General features: G+C 48.8%; 1 protein-coding gene across 3 annotated transcripts in view; it reads right to left on the bottom strand.

Annotated features, from left to right (window-relative positions):
• Nucleotides 1-9,872, bottom strand: part of ikbkb (inhibitor of nuclear factor kappa B kinase subunit beta) — a 41,511-nt gene extending 31,639 nt beyond the window's left edge. Inside the window, exons 1-4 of one of the 3 annotated variants that reach the window (XM_088624559.1) lie at nucleotides 9,845-9,863; nucleotides 9,510-9,603; nucleotides 3,317-3,459; nucleotides 89-183 (exon numbers count right to left, since the gene is read on the bottom strand). In XM_088624559.1, coding sequence (XP_088480685.1) covers nucleotides 89-183; nucleotides 3,317-3,421 — 200 coding nt within the window. In that variant the 5' untranslated portion in view covers nucleotides 3,422-3,459; nucleotides 9,510-9,603; nucleotides 9,845-9,863. Of the gene's footprint in view, nucleotides 1-88; nucleotides 184-3,316; nucleotides 3,460-9,509 lie in introns of all 3 variants that reach the window. The other 2 variants (XM_088624557.1, XM_088624558.1) reach the window with 2 other exon arrangements.
• Nucleotides 9,873-13,029: the final 3,157 nt, after the last annotated feature.

Below are 13,029 nucleotides of genomic sequence, written 5' to 3'. Positions count from 1 at the left end.
ACTGTCCTAGTAGTGTTCTGCACTGAGCTGCATCGCACTGTAGCGTAGCTACGGCAATCCTGCACGCTGGGGGGGCGTGATCTCTCACCTCTTCATGATCTGGATCTCCAGGCACCAGCGCTCCCGGTTCCTGGCGCTCAGCTCCTGCCGGCATTGCTTGATGGCAATCTGCTCTTCCGTTTCCTGCAGTCGGACAGGGGGACAAAAACCACACAGCAGCACCGTCACAAAAGAGGGCAACAGGCATGGCCAGTTCGAACAAGAAACTGACACGGTCCACAGGACAGGGGAGGCATTACTGGGGGACAAGCTAAGCCTTGGAAGCTCTGTCTGACTGCATCTACGCTCTGTTTGCAATTACAAGTCTTCATCTTTGCACATGTGCCCCAGACAGTCAGCGAGAGTGTAGCAGGATGTGGGCTGAGGCCGGTTCCCGTTTCCTGCGTACACTGATGCTCGGAGACTCGGACACAGCTGTCCCACACCAGTCCGGAAGACAGACAGAGGCCAGCCGGTCCCTGAGCCATGACACACAAGCCCCAGGCCTCCTCCCTGAGCCCAGCACGCCCAGGTCCCCATCACTCACTGCGCTCTCACCTCCCTAACGCGGACACCTCACCTCCAAGCGCATCAGCTATCCCAATAGCCCCCTTTGAAGGGTCCTGAAAAAATTTAGCTCCATAGTAGCCAGCTCAGCAGCTGTTTCCTTTATCTTCTGGGAGCTTCACATAAACGCATTCAGCAGACTTCAGATGAACAGATCTCTTACAACTCTAGTTAGGAGGTTCGCTCTACCAGGCCGCTATGTCACCCTTTCACACCAAGTCTGTTTCCAAAGGGTAATTTAACCCCAGTGAGTCTGGGGGCAGAGGGCAATTTAACCCCAGTGAGTCTGTGCGCAGAGGGCAATTTAACCCCAGTGAGTCTGTGTGCAGAGGGCAATTTAACCCCAGTGAGTCTGTTTGCAGAGGGCAATTTAACCCCAGTGAGTCTGTGCGCAGAGGGCAATTTAACCCCAGTGAGTCTGTGTGCAGAGGGCAATTTAACCCCAGTGAGCTGCTGCGAGACATTCATGTGTCCAACAAGTGTGCCGGGAAGCTTCACCTGAACAGCTTGTCCTAGGGAGGGAGAAGTCAGCAGCTGGATGAAACCGCAAGTTTTAAACCAAATACATTCTAGTTCAGTAACAGCTGTAACGTGCTTGGTGGTAAACTGCCTGTTTTCAGTTTTCTGGAGTGAGAAAAAAAATCAAAGCAGAATGGTGGGACTTTAGCTTGTGTAAACTGAACTTCGATCTCCATAGAGGTTCTGTAGTGGTCCAGCTCTGCCGCCTCACAGCTCCAGGGTTCCGGGTGTAATCACAGCCCTAAACACCTGTCTATGTGCAGTCTGCATGTTCTTTCTTTGTCGGCATGGGTAAACAGCCAGGTGCTCCAGTTTCAGTCGGACAGTACCCATGTGTCCTCAGTTCCAATTCCTACAACCTGTGTTTTTCCCGGGACAGGATCTGGACTGATACAATGCTCACCAGGAAAATAAGTCTTCTGATGCTGGGTGGATGGTTGAAGGGATCTTCAGAAACGAGCTAGGTGTCAAAGGGCAAAGTGCAATGTATGACCCCAGGATGACATATTGACTGGATTGCTTCTGTGAAGCTTTGGCATGTCTGCTTGCGAGAGACGTTCTCACAGCTGTGAGGGGCAGGAAGCGGACGGGGGGAGTCTAATTGTTGTGACACAACGCCCGCAGGGCTCTCTAGTGCAGCCCTCAGCTGGCAGCTGGATGCAACATTCACACATTTCCCCCTGTATCATTTCCTGTCATTGAAATTGCAGAAATCAGGTTTTGAACTTTTGATTTTTTGCTGAATTCCTGCTACTCTTAGGCATCACTGCAAACAGCAATCATAGCAGAATCAGAGGCAATGAACCAAACAGGAAACAGAACAGGATACGAAAACCATCAAAAAATCAATTACAGCAACAGGAAAATGTAAACGAAGCCCAGGGCTTGTTTAGAGAGAAAAGTGAGCCTGCAGCTCTTATTTACACTGTCCAAATAGTGGCAGGAGCAGAGTGTACTGATAGTATCAGATGTGTCTGATGCTACTTTAGGAAAATAAGCTTGTGTGTATCAGCCCATTTCTATACATCTGATCTTTTTTCACAAATCCTACCAAAGAGTGTGCCAAAAACTACAACAGAGAGAGAGAGGACAGTCCCATCCATACCACAAACCAGTCACTTCACACAGGTGCAAGAACACGTGTGGAACTGCAACAGCTCTGTCAAGGTCTGACATCGGACACATCTTATATTATCAGTACTCTGATACTGCTCCTGCCAGTATTTGGACATGGTGCTTCCTCAATGGCAGGAGTAGAGGGGCTCTTTGGGAAGGTTCCCTTACACCACTTACAGGTCAGGTCTGGGCAGCAGCGTGATGGACAAGGCTGTCAGTGGCCTGGACCCCTCCTCCACAGTCAGACACCAACTCCCCTCCCCACCCACAGCCAGATCACACTGTACATCAAGAGACACGCTGACGGTATGATAGCCAGCTGCAAGACCTCAACTAGTGGAACAGATGGGCAACAGACAACCTAGCCAAATCCCAGAAGACTCTGACCGAGCAAGAAATTCAGAAATTCACCCAATAAAACAGGCATCAATTAGGCTTTACAAGATTGAAATCGTTTATCTGAGAAACCATCCTTGAACTTATAAAAATAAAAAACGCACTTGAAAAACAAAAACAAAAAAAGAATGGATTGACACAGACTGCAAAAACACCAGAAAAGCACAGCAAGTACTACCAAATTAAAAACCCCGATAACCACACAACAGATTTGGACCTCAGATACAGTGAGATGGAAACAAACACATCCTGTAAGGGAGAAAACAACTTACAGAAACTGAGGAGTCAATAAACTGAGACGGAAACATAAATACAGATGATACAGAGAGCAGAAAGTAACAGAGCTGACAGGACCATGAAGCTGAGACAGGGCTGAAAAACAAATACAGGTGATACAGAGAGCTAGCTGAGAGTAACATAGCTGACAGGACCATAGAGCAGACACAGAGCTGAAAGAGAAGACAGATGAATATGCAGAGCAGAGAGTAACGGAGCTGTCCTAGAGAGCTGAGAAAGATGCACAGCAGCAGAACACGACGAAGACAGCTGGCACAGACCTTGCGGACATGGCTGCAAGGTGGACAGAAACGAGACCAAGGCTCGCACTGGCAGAGAACCGGCGGGGTCGCAGGGGTCACAAGCAGACAGAGGTGACCGAGTGTCAGGGCTGACGCCGTACCTTGTTCTGCCAGCGGGTGACGTTGCCAAAGCCACCAGTGCCAAGTCGCTCCTTCAGCTCCCAGGGGCCACAGCTCTGGAGCTGCTGGGGGGGGGGGCGGCTCATCGTCTCAGGTACTCACACAAAGCAAACCGCCGAGGCTGCTGGGAAGGAAAGACCGGCAGTTAAAATTTGACTTTGGTGCGGCACGGCGATTTCGCTTTTAACAAACGTTAATCCTGTTCCGGTGATATTTTCGCCTTGCATTATTGATATCCTCAGCTGACCATCGCATAAAAACAATCTTTAAAATGATAGAAACGAGCAAAAAAAGCAAATTGATCCGTCTCACGGCTCACACTTCTCCGGACCCTCTCTCTCCTGCTCAGCCACCCCTCTTCCTCTCTTTCTGTCTTCTCCTTCCTCTCTGGCTCATTCAATTCAATTCAATTCAATTCAAGGTGCTTTATTAGCATGACCGATGGGTACAATCAGTGTTGCCAAAGCAAATAAAAATAATAATTCATTCACACTCTCCCATTCCTCCCCAGGAGTCCAGCTGTAAAAAACCACCAGCACGGAGAATGACCTGGGGCCCCGGTATGGGTCCTGCAATTGTTCTGGGGGTGGTGAACGATAACTTTGCAGCTTTTGTAACAACAACACGGCCTTTTTTTGCCAAGAGAACAATCTGTGTTTCCCCTCTGTTGGAGCTAGCCAGTACGTAAGGAAGGGCACGAACCAGAGGAGGCCACTATACTCCTTTCTTCTGGTTATTACAAACGGGCCACATTCCAGAAATGAGAAATTAAGTGGGGAATCATTTAGAACTTCAAATAAGTGGCATAATACATCTACTCCTGCAGTGCTTATATACAGTAGATTAGATCTGCTGGCCGGCATTGCTCATTCATAGCGCATCATTTCAGATGGCATTTCCTGACGACAACCACGAGTGTTATGGGCTTTTCAGCTCACACTGGGCTGATTTCTTCAAACGCAATTCCTACACAGGTCAGATCAGAGCAGCAGGGATGATCTTGTGTTTTTTTCAAAAGGGGTCCACTAACCCAGAAAAACCCCCTCTAATTGAACAGACCTAATAAAGGGTGGTTGGTAGCCTATTTGCTCAGACAGTGGGATGCATCCTGCTTCTATGATCTCGGTTTCTGTCATCATAGAATGCTCGCAGAGACCTTGCTCACAGCACAGCTGCTACTTGGAATCCTCCAAATTTGTTTAAACTGATGCCAGTCAGAAAAGTGGTGCTCTGCCTGTAAATACAGTATCTTTTAATACATCTCCGAGTGTGTGTGTGCACTGCAGTGTGACTGTGAGTACAGCATCTTTTAGCACATCTCTGAGTGTGTGTGCACCACAGTGTGATTGTGAGCACAGCATCTTTTAGCACATCTCTGAGTGTGTGTGCACCACAGTGTGACTGTGAGCACAGCATCTTTTAGCACATCTCTGAGTGTGTGTGCACCACAGTGTGACTGTGAGCACAGCATCTTTTAGCACATCTCTGAGTGTGTGTGCCTGCAGTGTGACTGTGAGTACAGCATCTTTTAGCACATCTCTGAGTGTGTGTGCACCACAGTGTGACTGTGAGCACAGCATCTTTTAGCACATCTCTGAGTGTGTGTGCCTGCAGTGTGACTGTGTGTACAGCATCTTTTAGCACATCTCTGAGTGTGTGCACTGCAGTGTGACTGTGTGTACAGCATCTTTTAGCACATCTCTGAGTGTGTGTGCCTGCAGTGTGACTGTGAGTACAGTATCTTTTAGCACATCTCCGAGTGTGTGTACACTGCAGTGTGACTGTGAGTACAGCATCATTTTTCAGTGTGTGTACAGTATGTTTTAGCACATCTCTGAGTGTATCTTTTAGCACATCTCTGAGTGTGTGTGCACTGCAGTGTGCCTGTGTGTACAATATTTTCTGTACACAGTGCGTGACTGTAATGGAAACAGGATATAGGTCGGCGCACAGAGCCCCAGAGAGAGGGAGGAGGCTCCCAACCCTACCCAGCACCTCTGACACCCTTCACTGACTGATTCCTTTCTGCACTGAGCATGGCCTTCAGCTAAATATACCCATCTGTCATCATTTATACACACATCAGTTTTCATAAACATACTGGTAAAAGCCGAGTCTGCATGAGCAGGAAGCAGCACAGATGAGTGCTAATTTTCATGCTGGCAGCAAGATCACCATCAGTCTGAATCAGGAACCATCAATCCACAGTCCCTCCAATCCAATTTATTCAACCCCACCCTTGTTAGACCGACTGTGCCAATTATCAATTAAATAATCACGTGCTAACAATAATGATGGCTGGAGTAAAATTCTGCAACTGGAGATCACCCTGTGCCTGTTTTAGGCTGCTGTCTTTTACAAGTAGACCAATGGAAGTCGAAAAACAGCAGGTAAGTGTCATAATGTCTGAAGGAAGAGAAAATGCTATATCAAAGATACTGAGCGAATATGTGCTGCAAGGTTCCTGCAGCACTAAATATTTGAGCAGCTGCAACACCAGCAGTTAGGGAGTAGGACAGCCCAAATATTTGCCCTTCACAAATGAAAATAAAGCTGGTGTCATCTGGCCTGGCTGGAGTAATGTACACAGAGTTTTTTTTCTTCATACTGCGTGTGAGTGGGAATGATAACGATGACGACTGCTGCTGCTGCTGCTGACACACCAGCATGAAGTGTCCTTTCTGTGGGGAAGGAGTCCAAGACGCTCTCCCCTGTTCCTCTGTGGTCAGTGGGTATTTCCGTGGATACATCTGACAGCGTGCCTGCGCCCACGCCAGCGAACCCGCCTGATTAATAGACTAGCGTGTGAGTCAGAAGGCAACGTTACGGCGAGTCCTGCAGCCGATCTGTTTTGGCCAAGGTCTGGGGCACTACGAGTACGAACTCTGTGCACGGCAGGCGACGTCACAGGGCGCTGCCACTGAGGGAAGGCACAACACTCGCAATAACACGATGCCCCGATACTGCAGAGACAGCAAGAGTGACTCAAACACATCCAGACAGCCTGGTGTTCTGCCAAACAGCTGGGCCCAGTAGCACTGCAGGGTTCTGCCAAATAGCGTTTCTTGTGAAAAATGGCTTGGAAATGCTAATGAAAGGGAAATCGCACATTTTCCCTCAAGTCAGGCTGGGTGGAATGTTTTCTCCTCCATCGCCCAGGACAAGCTGTGATCCTGATCTTCTGTGGCCATATTTGCACAAGGAATTAAGATAAGAACGCTGCTTGGGGAATTCTTCAAAGCCTTGTTTGAAAGGATCTGAAAATAGACCTGATTTTTCTGGTGCCGAAGAGCTTGATTTAGGGAGAAGAGGCAGAGCACTGTAAAAGAGGAGACTCTGGCTGAGGAGAGGTCAGACCTGGTGCTGAGGAGCCACACAGTCTTCCTGGCTCAGTTTTCACTCTAGCCCTTGATCAGTTCATCGGTTCAATTGCTACACGTACTTTAGTTCCTCTCTGTGCATCTGCTCTGTTTTACTTCCATTCACAATGCTGTGAGCCCCCAGTCAGGATTAGGCCCTAGTGGGGTCCCCCCCCCCCCCATGCACCAACAGGTGAACCCTGGACCAGTCGATAACCAGCGTAGCCCAGGGCTGTCGGGGCTGCAGGCCCGTGTGAAGCACCTGGAGGGGGTCACAGGTGAGACGAGCTCATTCCAAACTGGATACATCTGTGCGCCTTCACTGGAAGAGCTGCTGAAAACACAGGGCACACGGGACATGACGCCCACAGCTCCTCCACACACGCAGCAGGTAAACGAGCCAGCCAGCCATGCTGCAGAAGCTGACGGGGTTGCTGGGATGACAGGCCTGTGCCGACCCAGCAAGCAGAGATGGGGCCACATGGCCCTCTGACTGCCTGCGACCTTTCTGATGTGCTGTAAAGCAGCAGCGAGTGCAGGTATTTACCCTGAGTGATTCTGAACATGCTTCCTCCAGTACCAGGTGGAAAACCACAGGGCCTCTCAGATACACTGTTTTAGTCTCAAGGGAGTGCCAGTTAATGCTTCACTGTTGAGCTTGTCCTGTCCAGAGTGTATCCTGCCTCACACCCAATGCTTCCTGGGATAGGCTCTGGACTACTGTTAGCCTGAACTGGGTAAGCTTTACAAAGTGTTCATGTGGCATTATACATATTACAGCTCCTGCACCAGTACGTATGGCAGCGGAATCTCTCACTTAGGAGAGCACTGATCTGGCTACACAAGGTGTCAAGTTCCCACCATTCCCAGCTCACCAACTATAAGCCAGCATGGCAGCTCTTGACTAACCCCCTCATTGACAAAAACGGGTACAAAAACACAGAAAAACTAGCCGACAAAGTGTGGGGCTGCGGGTTTGAATGCCTAGTGGGACACTGCGGCCATATTTTGAATGGCTCTGGTAAAGGTCCTGCTGTATAAATGAGCCTCTAAATCATTGTTAGCAAAACAAAGGAGCAATCTTTGAACGTGTGTGGTGGGTGCAGCTCGTCCTCTGCTGGGATCACCATCATTTAGGCGCCCTCTCTCCTTCCTAGAGCCGGAGAATCCAAGACTATGGAGGATCACAGGGGATTCATCACCATAACTCAAAACACAAAGGAGCTCTGTTACACTCCACCCCTCTAAATGCCTTCAGTTACAGGCATTAGCTCATTCCCCCCGACCCTCACAGCGTCTCCCCCAAATGGCATTGAACGGTGATGAACCAAAAGGCGGTCAAGAGCAAATGAGAAATGGGAGGAGGCCTCATCTAGCTCCTTCGGTAGCTAGTTAAATGATCCGGAGGTCTCATCCAGCTGTAGAGTTCTTGGTAGAAGCCGGGATATAGACTTCAATCACACAGCTGATACCATGTTCCCCACTCCCACCACCCTTTGTCTAAAGTAGTGCCTCCTGTCCTGACTGGAGGATCTCCTCCAGCTGTCTCGAAAGAAGCCAGGACAGCGGCTTCAACCACACGGCTGGGTAACTTGTTCCACACTCCCACATCTCTTTGGGCAAAAAAGTGCCTCTTGTTCTCGGTCTGAAACACAGGTTCCAGCTGTTTTTTTTCCTTATATCCAATAGTTCATCTTTTGCTTTCCATTCAGAAGAAATTTCCTCGGCCTGATTCCAGAGTAGCAATAGCTTTTCTCTAATGTAGTGACCATAACTGCACACAATATTCTAAATAGGGTCTTACTAGTGTATTCCACAGCTGTAAAATAAGATCCCTTCATTTAAATTCTATGTTTGTAAATTTTATATTCTGGCATTTTGCTGCCCCACACTGACTAGAGAGGTGTTTCTGTTGGCACATTATTTACATGAGTCTATTTTATCAGTAGTCTCCTCTAACTCAGCGATTGCCCTTTTGCATTTAAAGAGTGTTTTTTTCCACCTGCATAATCCTGCATCTGTCTCCATTAAACATTCCCACCAAGTGTTTGCCCAGTTTTGAAATGTATCTTAATGTTTTTATTTTCCATTTGCAGTTTCTTCAGTGATTGACAATCATCCTAATTTAGTAGCATCTGCAATGTTGACTAGTTGACGACCCACATCAGAATCACTGATCAATACAGTATTAGGAAGAGCCGTGGTCCCAGTACAGATCCTTGTGCTAGTTCACCATTTACATCACCCCGTATCTGTATTCACATTCCCTTTCCCTGCAGAATTCAGGGCAGGCAGGACTTCTAGGGGACTGTGTTGCCATAGTGGGTTAAAAACCAAATGAGCTCTGGTTATGCTGTTCTGACCTCTCTAACGACGATCTCACATCCGTGTCATGAACCTGGGAAAGGGTCACTCAACGGATTGGATGCACTCATTCGGAACACGTGCGAAGAGTGCACACCAGCAGGCTCTGTGGCCGCTAGGGACTACAGTCCTGGACACTATGGCCGCTGACGCTAGGAGCACTCACAGTGCTCACACTGCAGGAAACAGGGTGTCACACAGACAGTGCAAGAGAGGTGATATACTGTAAATATATACACCCACAGGCAGTGAGGTCACGTTCAGACTAGGAAAGAAATACTGTATGATTCTCACATATTTATTATTATTATTAGAGTACTGGTGCTACCTGCTCCGAGCAGGTGAGACAGAAAAAGGCCCCACAGGGAGTGGAACAGCTCTGTATCGGCTGTCGAGATCTGCCACCACCAGGGAGAGGGAATGTGCTTCACAGGCGATATCGAGCTCTTACCTGCGTCGATAACGGAGACGTGTTTCTGTCAAGGTGTTAAAATCGACGCCGCAAACACGCCAGTCTCAGTGGATATTTTCTCATAGACAAATCCCTGAATAAATAACGAACAGGCATGATCGTACAAAAAAAAACTTAAAAAAAAGATCTTTATATTTCTTTTTGCCAGCTGTGGCTGAACTCCACGTATAAAATGTATATTTTTTCAGTGGTCTACGAGTAACTGAATAACGGTAAGGTCAGAGATATAAAATTATGTATGCAAGCTTACAAACTTTAAATCCGTTTAAAAGAAGAGAAGTTGTTTGCAAACTTTCTCCGTTTGTCAGACTCACTTCCTGAAAAGGCAGCTTCCTGGCAGTCACGTGGTTGGTGAGGTCGCTGGCGCGTGATGACGTCACTAGGAAGACTGCCGCCGCGTTTCCAGTAGCTGCTTTAGTGTATCGTGACCGAGCTGCTCTTGACGCATTGTAATACTTTTTTTCTTCATGTAGAAACTAGGTCGACACTTTTATGTGTTTTATGTTTGAAGAGGGGAATTGCGGTGTAGCGTGACTGTCGGTTCTCAGCCTCTTGTGGAGCTCTTGACACCACAGATACTGTTCGTCTTTTTGGTTTTGTTTCAAAGCACTCGTTCACATTTACAGCGAGGCCATACAGAACAGTGTGGCTGCGCTGTCTTATCCCTCACGCTTCCACCCTAGTCAACAAAGTCCCCCGTTTCTTCAGTATGGGAGCGTACTGTACCTGTTCCTCCAGACACATGCTCGGCTGCTGTGTTGCCCTCTGCGCTGTCAAGTGCGATGAGTTGCATGACTAAGACTGTGCACGGTTATTCTGGAATTCACCTCTCCCAGTACCTCAGCGCGCCCCAACTGCGACTTTCCGTTTCGCCTAGAGTCACCATATTTCACACATCCGAACAAGGACATACAGGAGGCGTGGGGGGAGGGGGGTGCAGGTAATATTTATAGAAGTGTATCCGGGGTTACCTGATTGGGATATTCTCTCAAGAGGACGGGGTTGTGGGGGCTGGGAGGAGGGGGTACTGGTGATGTCTCCAGTAGATATTTGTTGTACGAGAACCGTTTTAAAAGAATGTGGGGAAAAAGATTAAAGGAAAAACTTTTAAGACATTTGAAAATTCCACCAGGGTGGGGTTTTAAGGGGCAAAAAAGGAGGACATGTCTGGGAGAATCCGAATGGATGGTCACCTGGATTTTGCCCCGACACCTTCTGTCTACTGGCGGTGGTGCCATAGAGTGCCGGTCTGCGGCTTTGGATTCTCTGCCGGGACACCCCGTCAGTAGTCTGGGATAACACCAAGAAGACGAAGAAGATCAGGAAGGAATAGAGAGGGTGAGGAGCCAGCTGCCAGCAAACCCCACGGCTCTACCCTTGTTGTACCCTTGTGCAATCTGACATTTTTTGGCAGGATGGATTTTGTGTTTGTGCTTAGTGGTAAATCCAATAAGAGTAATAGATAGATAATACTTTATTAATCCCGTAGGGAAATTGATGATAATAATAACAGTAGCAGCAATTGGGGTGCAGTCTTGCTGTCCTGGTCTTTGCTGCTGCTCGCTGATTCTAGCCTAGGGTGACTGTCTGAGGGGAGTCTACATGTTCTCGCTGTGCACCCTTGGGACTTCACCAGGTGCACCGGTTTCCTCCCAACTCCCAACGATGTGCTGGCTGAGCCCCTCTCTGCAATGTCAGGCTGTTGCTTTACCCTCGGCCCAGCAATGGACTGGAGAGCTGCCCCACACTCTCGGTGCCTCCTCTCCTCCCGAGCTGCTGACCCCCAGCTGGGTCAGTCACAGGAAGGGCTGACCGTCCCGCAACAGCAGATGACCTGGTCTCCGTTGAGGCAGTCCAGGAGACACGTGTGACGTTCGAGAAAACCAGCAGTGGTGCGTTCTCTCACAATCCGAAGAAACAACAGTTCAGACTAGGACAAGGGTGGCTGAGAATGGCCGCACAGCACCAGAACGTGGTGCCAAAAAAGATCAGCTACTGCTTTAGAATTCAGTTCTGTTTGCTGCAGCCCAGTATGTGATTTCCTGTCACGACCTGAGGTTTTTATTAACCTGAGATGATGATGATGATGAATTATCTATTAATGTAATATATACATTAGTCCGGAGAAGCTCAGAGAAGGACCGGGAGAGAGAGCGGGCGAGGCCAGTGGGAACTGTGCCCTGTCTCTTCTCCACACTGGGGGGGGTTGTGAAATCCGAGGAGTGGGGGTGGGGGCAGACAGGCAGAAAGGAGGAGCAGGTGTAATCGGTTCCAGGAAGTGAGATGTGTGTGCGCAGTTCGGGGGAGGCAGACAGCACAGGTCCACGTCACAGTCAGAAACAGGCTGTGCTCTGGCGCTGCTCGGCAGGCTGTGTGGCCCAGTGGGTGGCGGGACAAGTGCTGCGTTTCGATTAGCTCAGAAGATTTGGTTCCGACAGTCCAGTGACAAGGGCTCGTCACAAGATTACCGGGATCCACAGCTGTTTCCCTCACACATACGGAAGGGGGAGCTGGAGAGGAGACTGAATTCTCACACCTGTGACTCCTCTAACTGACCCCAGTCTGACCTCTCATGATCCCATGTCTCTGGGCCGGCATTACCTATTATCAGACACACATGTGCTTGTTGCACCTCAAGCATGTTATGAACAACAGGGTGAAGCAAACCACGATGAAGTACAAGCTCAGTGACCACAGCCAGGCCATAGAAACTGGACACAGGCAGACCTCGATACCCAGAGAGGACAGGCTCAGTGACCACAGCCTGGCCATAGTCTTTAGCCTGGTGTGTGATCTCCTCTCACACCCCAAGGAACAGAGAAGGAGCCTCTCAAATTATAATTTGTATCCAGCAGCCATATCACCCTGCAACTCACAACTGGCAACCCACTGAAGCTAAGCAGGTGTGAGCCTGGTCAGTACCTGGATGATAGACCTCCTGGGAAAAACTAAGGTTGCTGCTGGAAGAGGTGTTAGTGGGGCCAGCGGGGGGCGCTCACCCTGCGGTCCATGTGGGTCCTAATGCCCCAGTATAGTGATGGGGACACTATACTGTAAGCAGGCGCCGTCCTTCGGATGAGACGTAAAACCGAGGTCCTGACTCTCTGTGGTCATTAAAAATCCCAGGGCGCTTCTCGAAAAGAGTAGGGGTGTAACCCCGGTGTCCTGGCCAAATTTCCAATTGGCCCTTACTAATCATGGCCTCCTAATAATCCCCCTCTATGAATTGGCTACATTACTCTGCTCTCCTCCCCACTGATAGCTGATGTGTGGTGAGCGTTCTGGCGCACTATGGCTGCCGTCGCATCATCCAGGTGGATGCTGCACATTGGTGGTGGTGGAGGGGAGTCCCCATTACCTGTAAAGCGCTTTGAGTGGAGTGTCCAGAAAAGCGCTATATAAGTGTAAGCAATTATTATTATTATTATTATATCCTGCAGTTGTACATGTCTGTAAATGTTCTGCTAATTATTAATCCTCTGACAACATTGCAATTCCT

This window comes from Lepisosteus platostomus, chromosome 3, assembly GCF_059453375.1.
Source record: "Lepisosteus platostomus isolate fLepPlt1 chromosome 3, fLepPlt1.hap1, whole genome shotgun sequence".
Lineage (NCBI taxonomy): Eukaryota > Metazoa > Chordata > Actinopteri > Semionotiformes > Lepisosteidae > Lepisosteus > Lepisosteus platostomus.
This window is presented reverse-complemented; position numbering and strand designations above follow the sequence as displayed.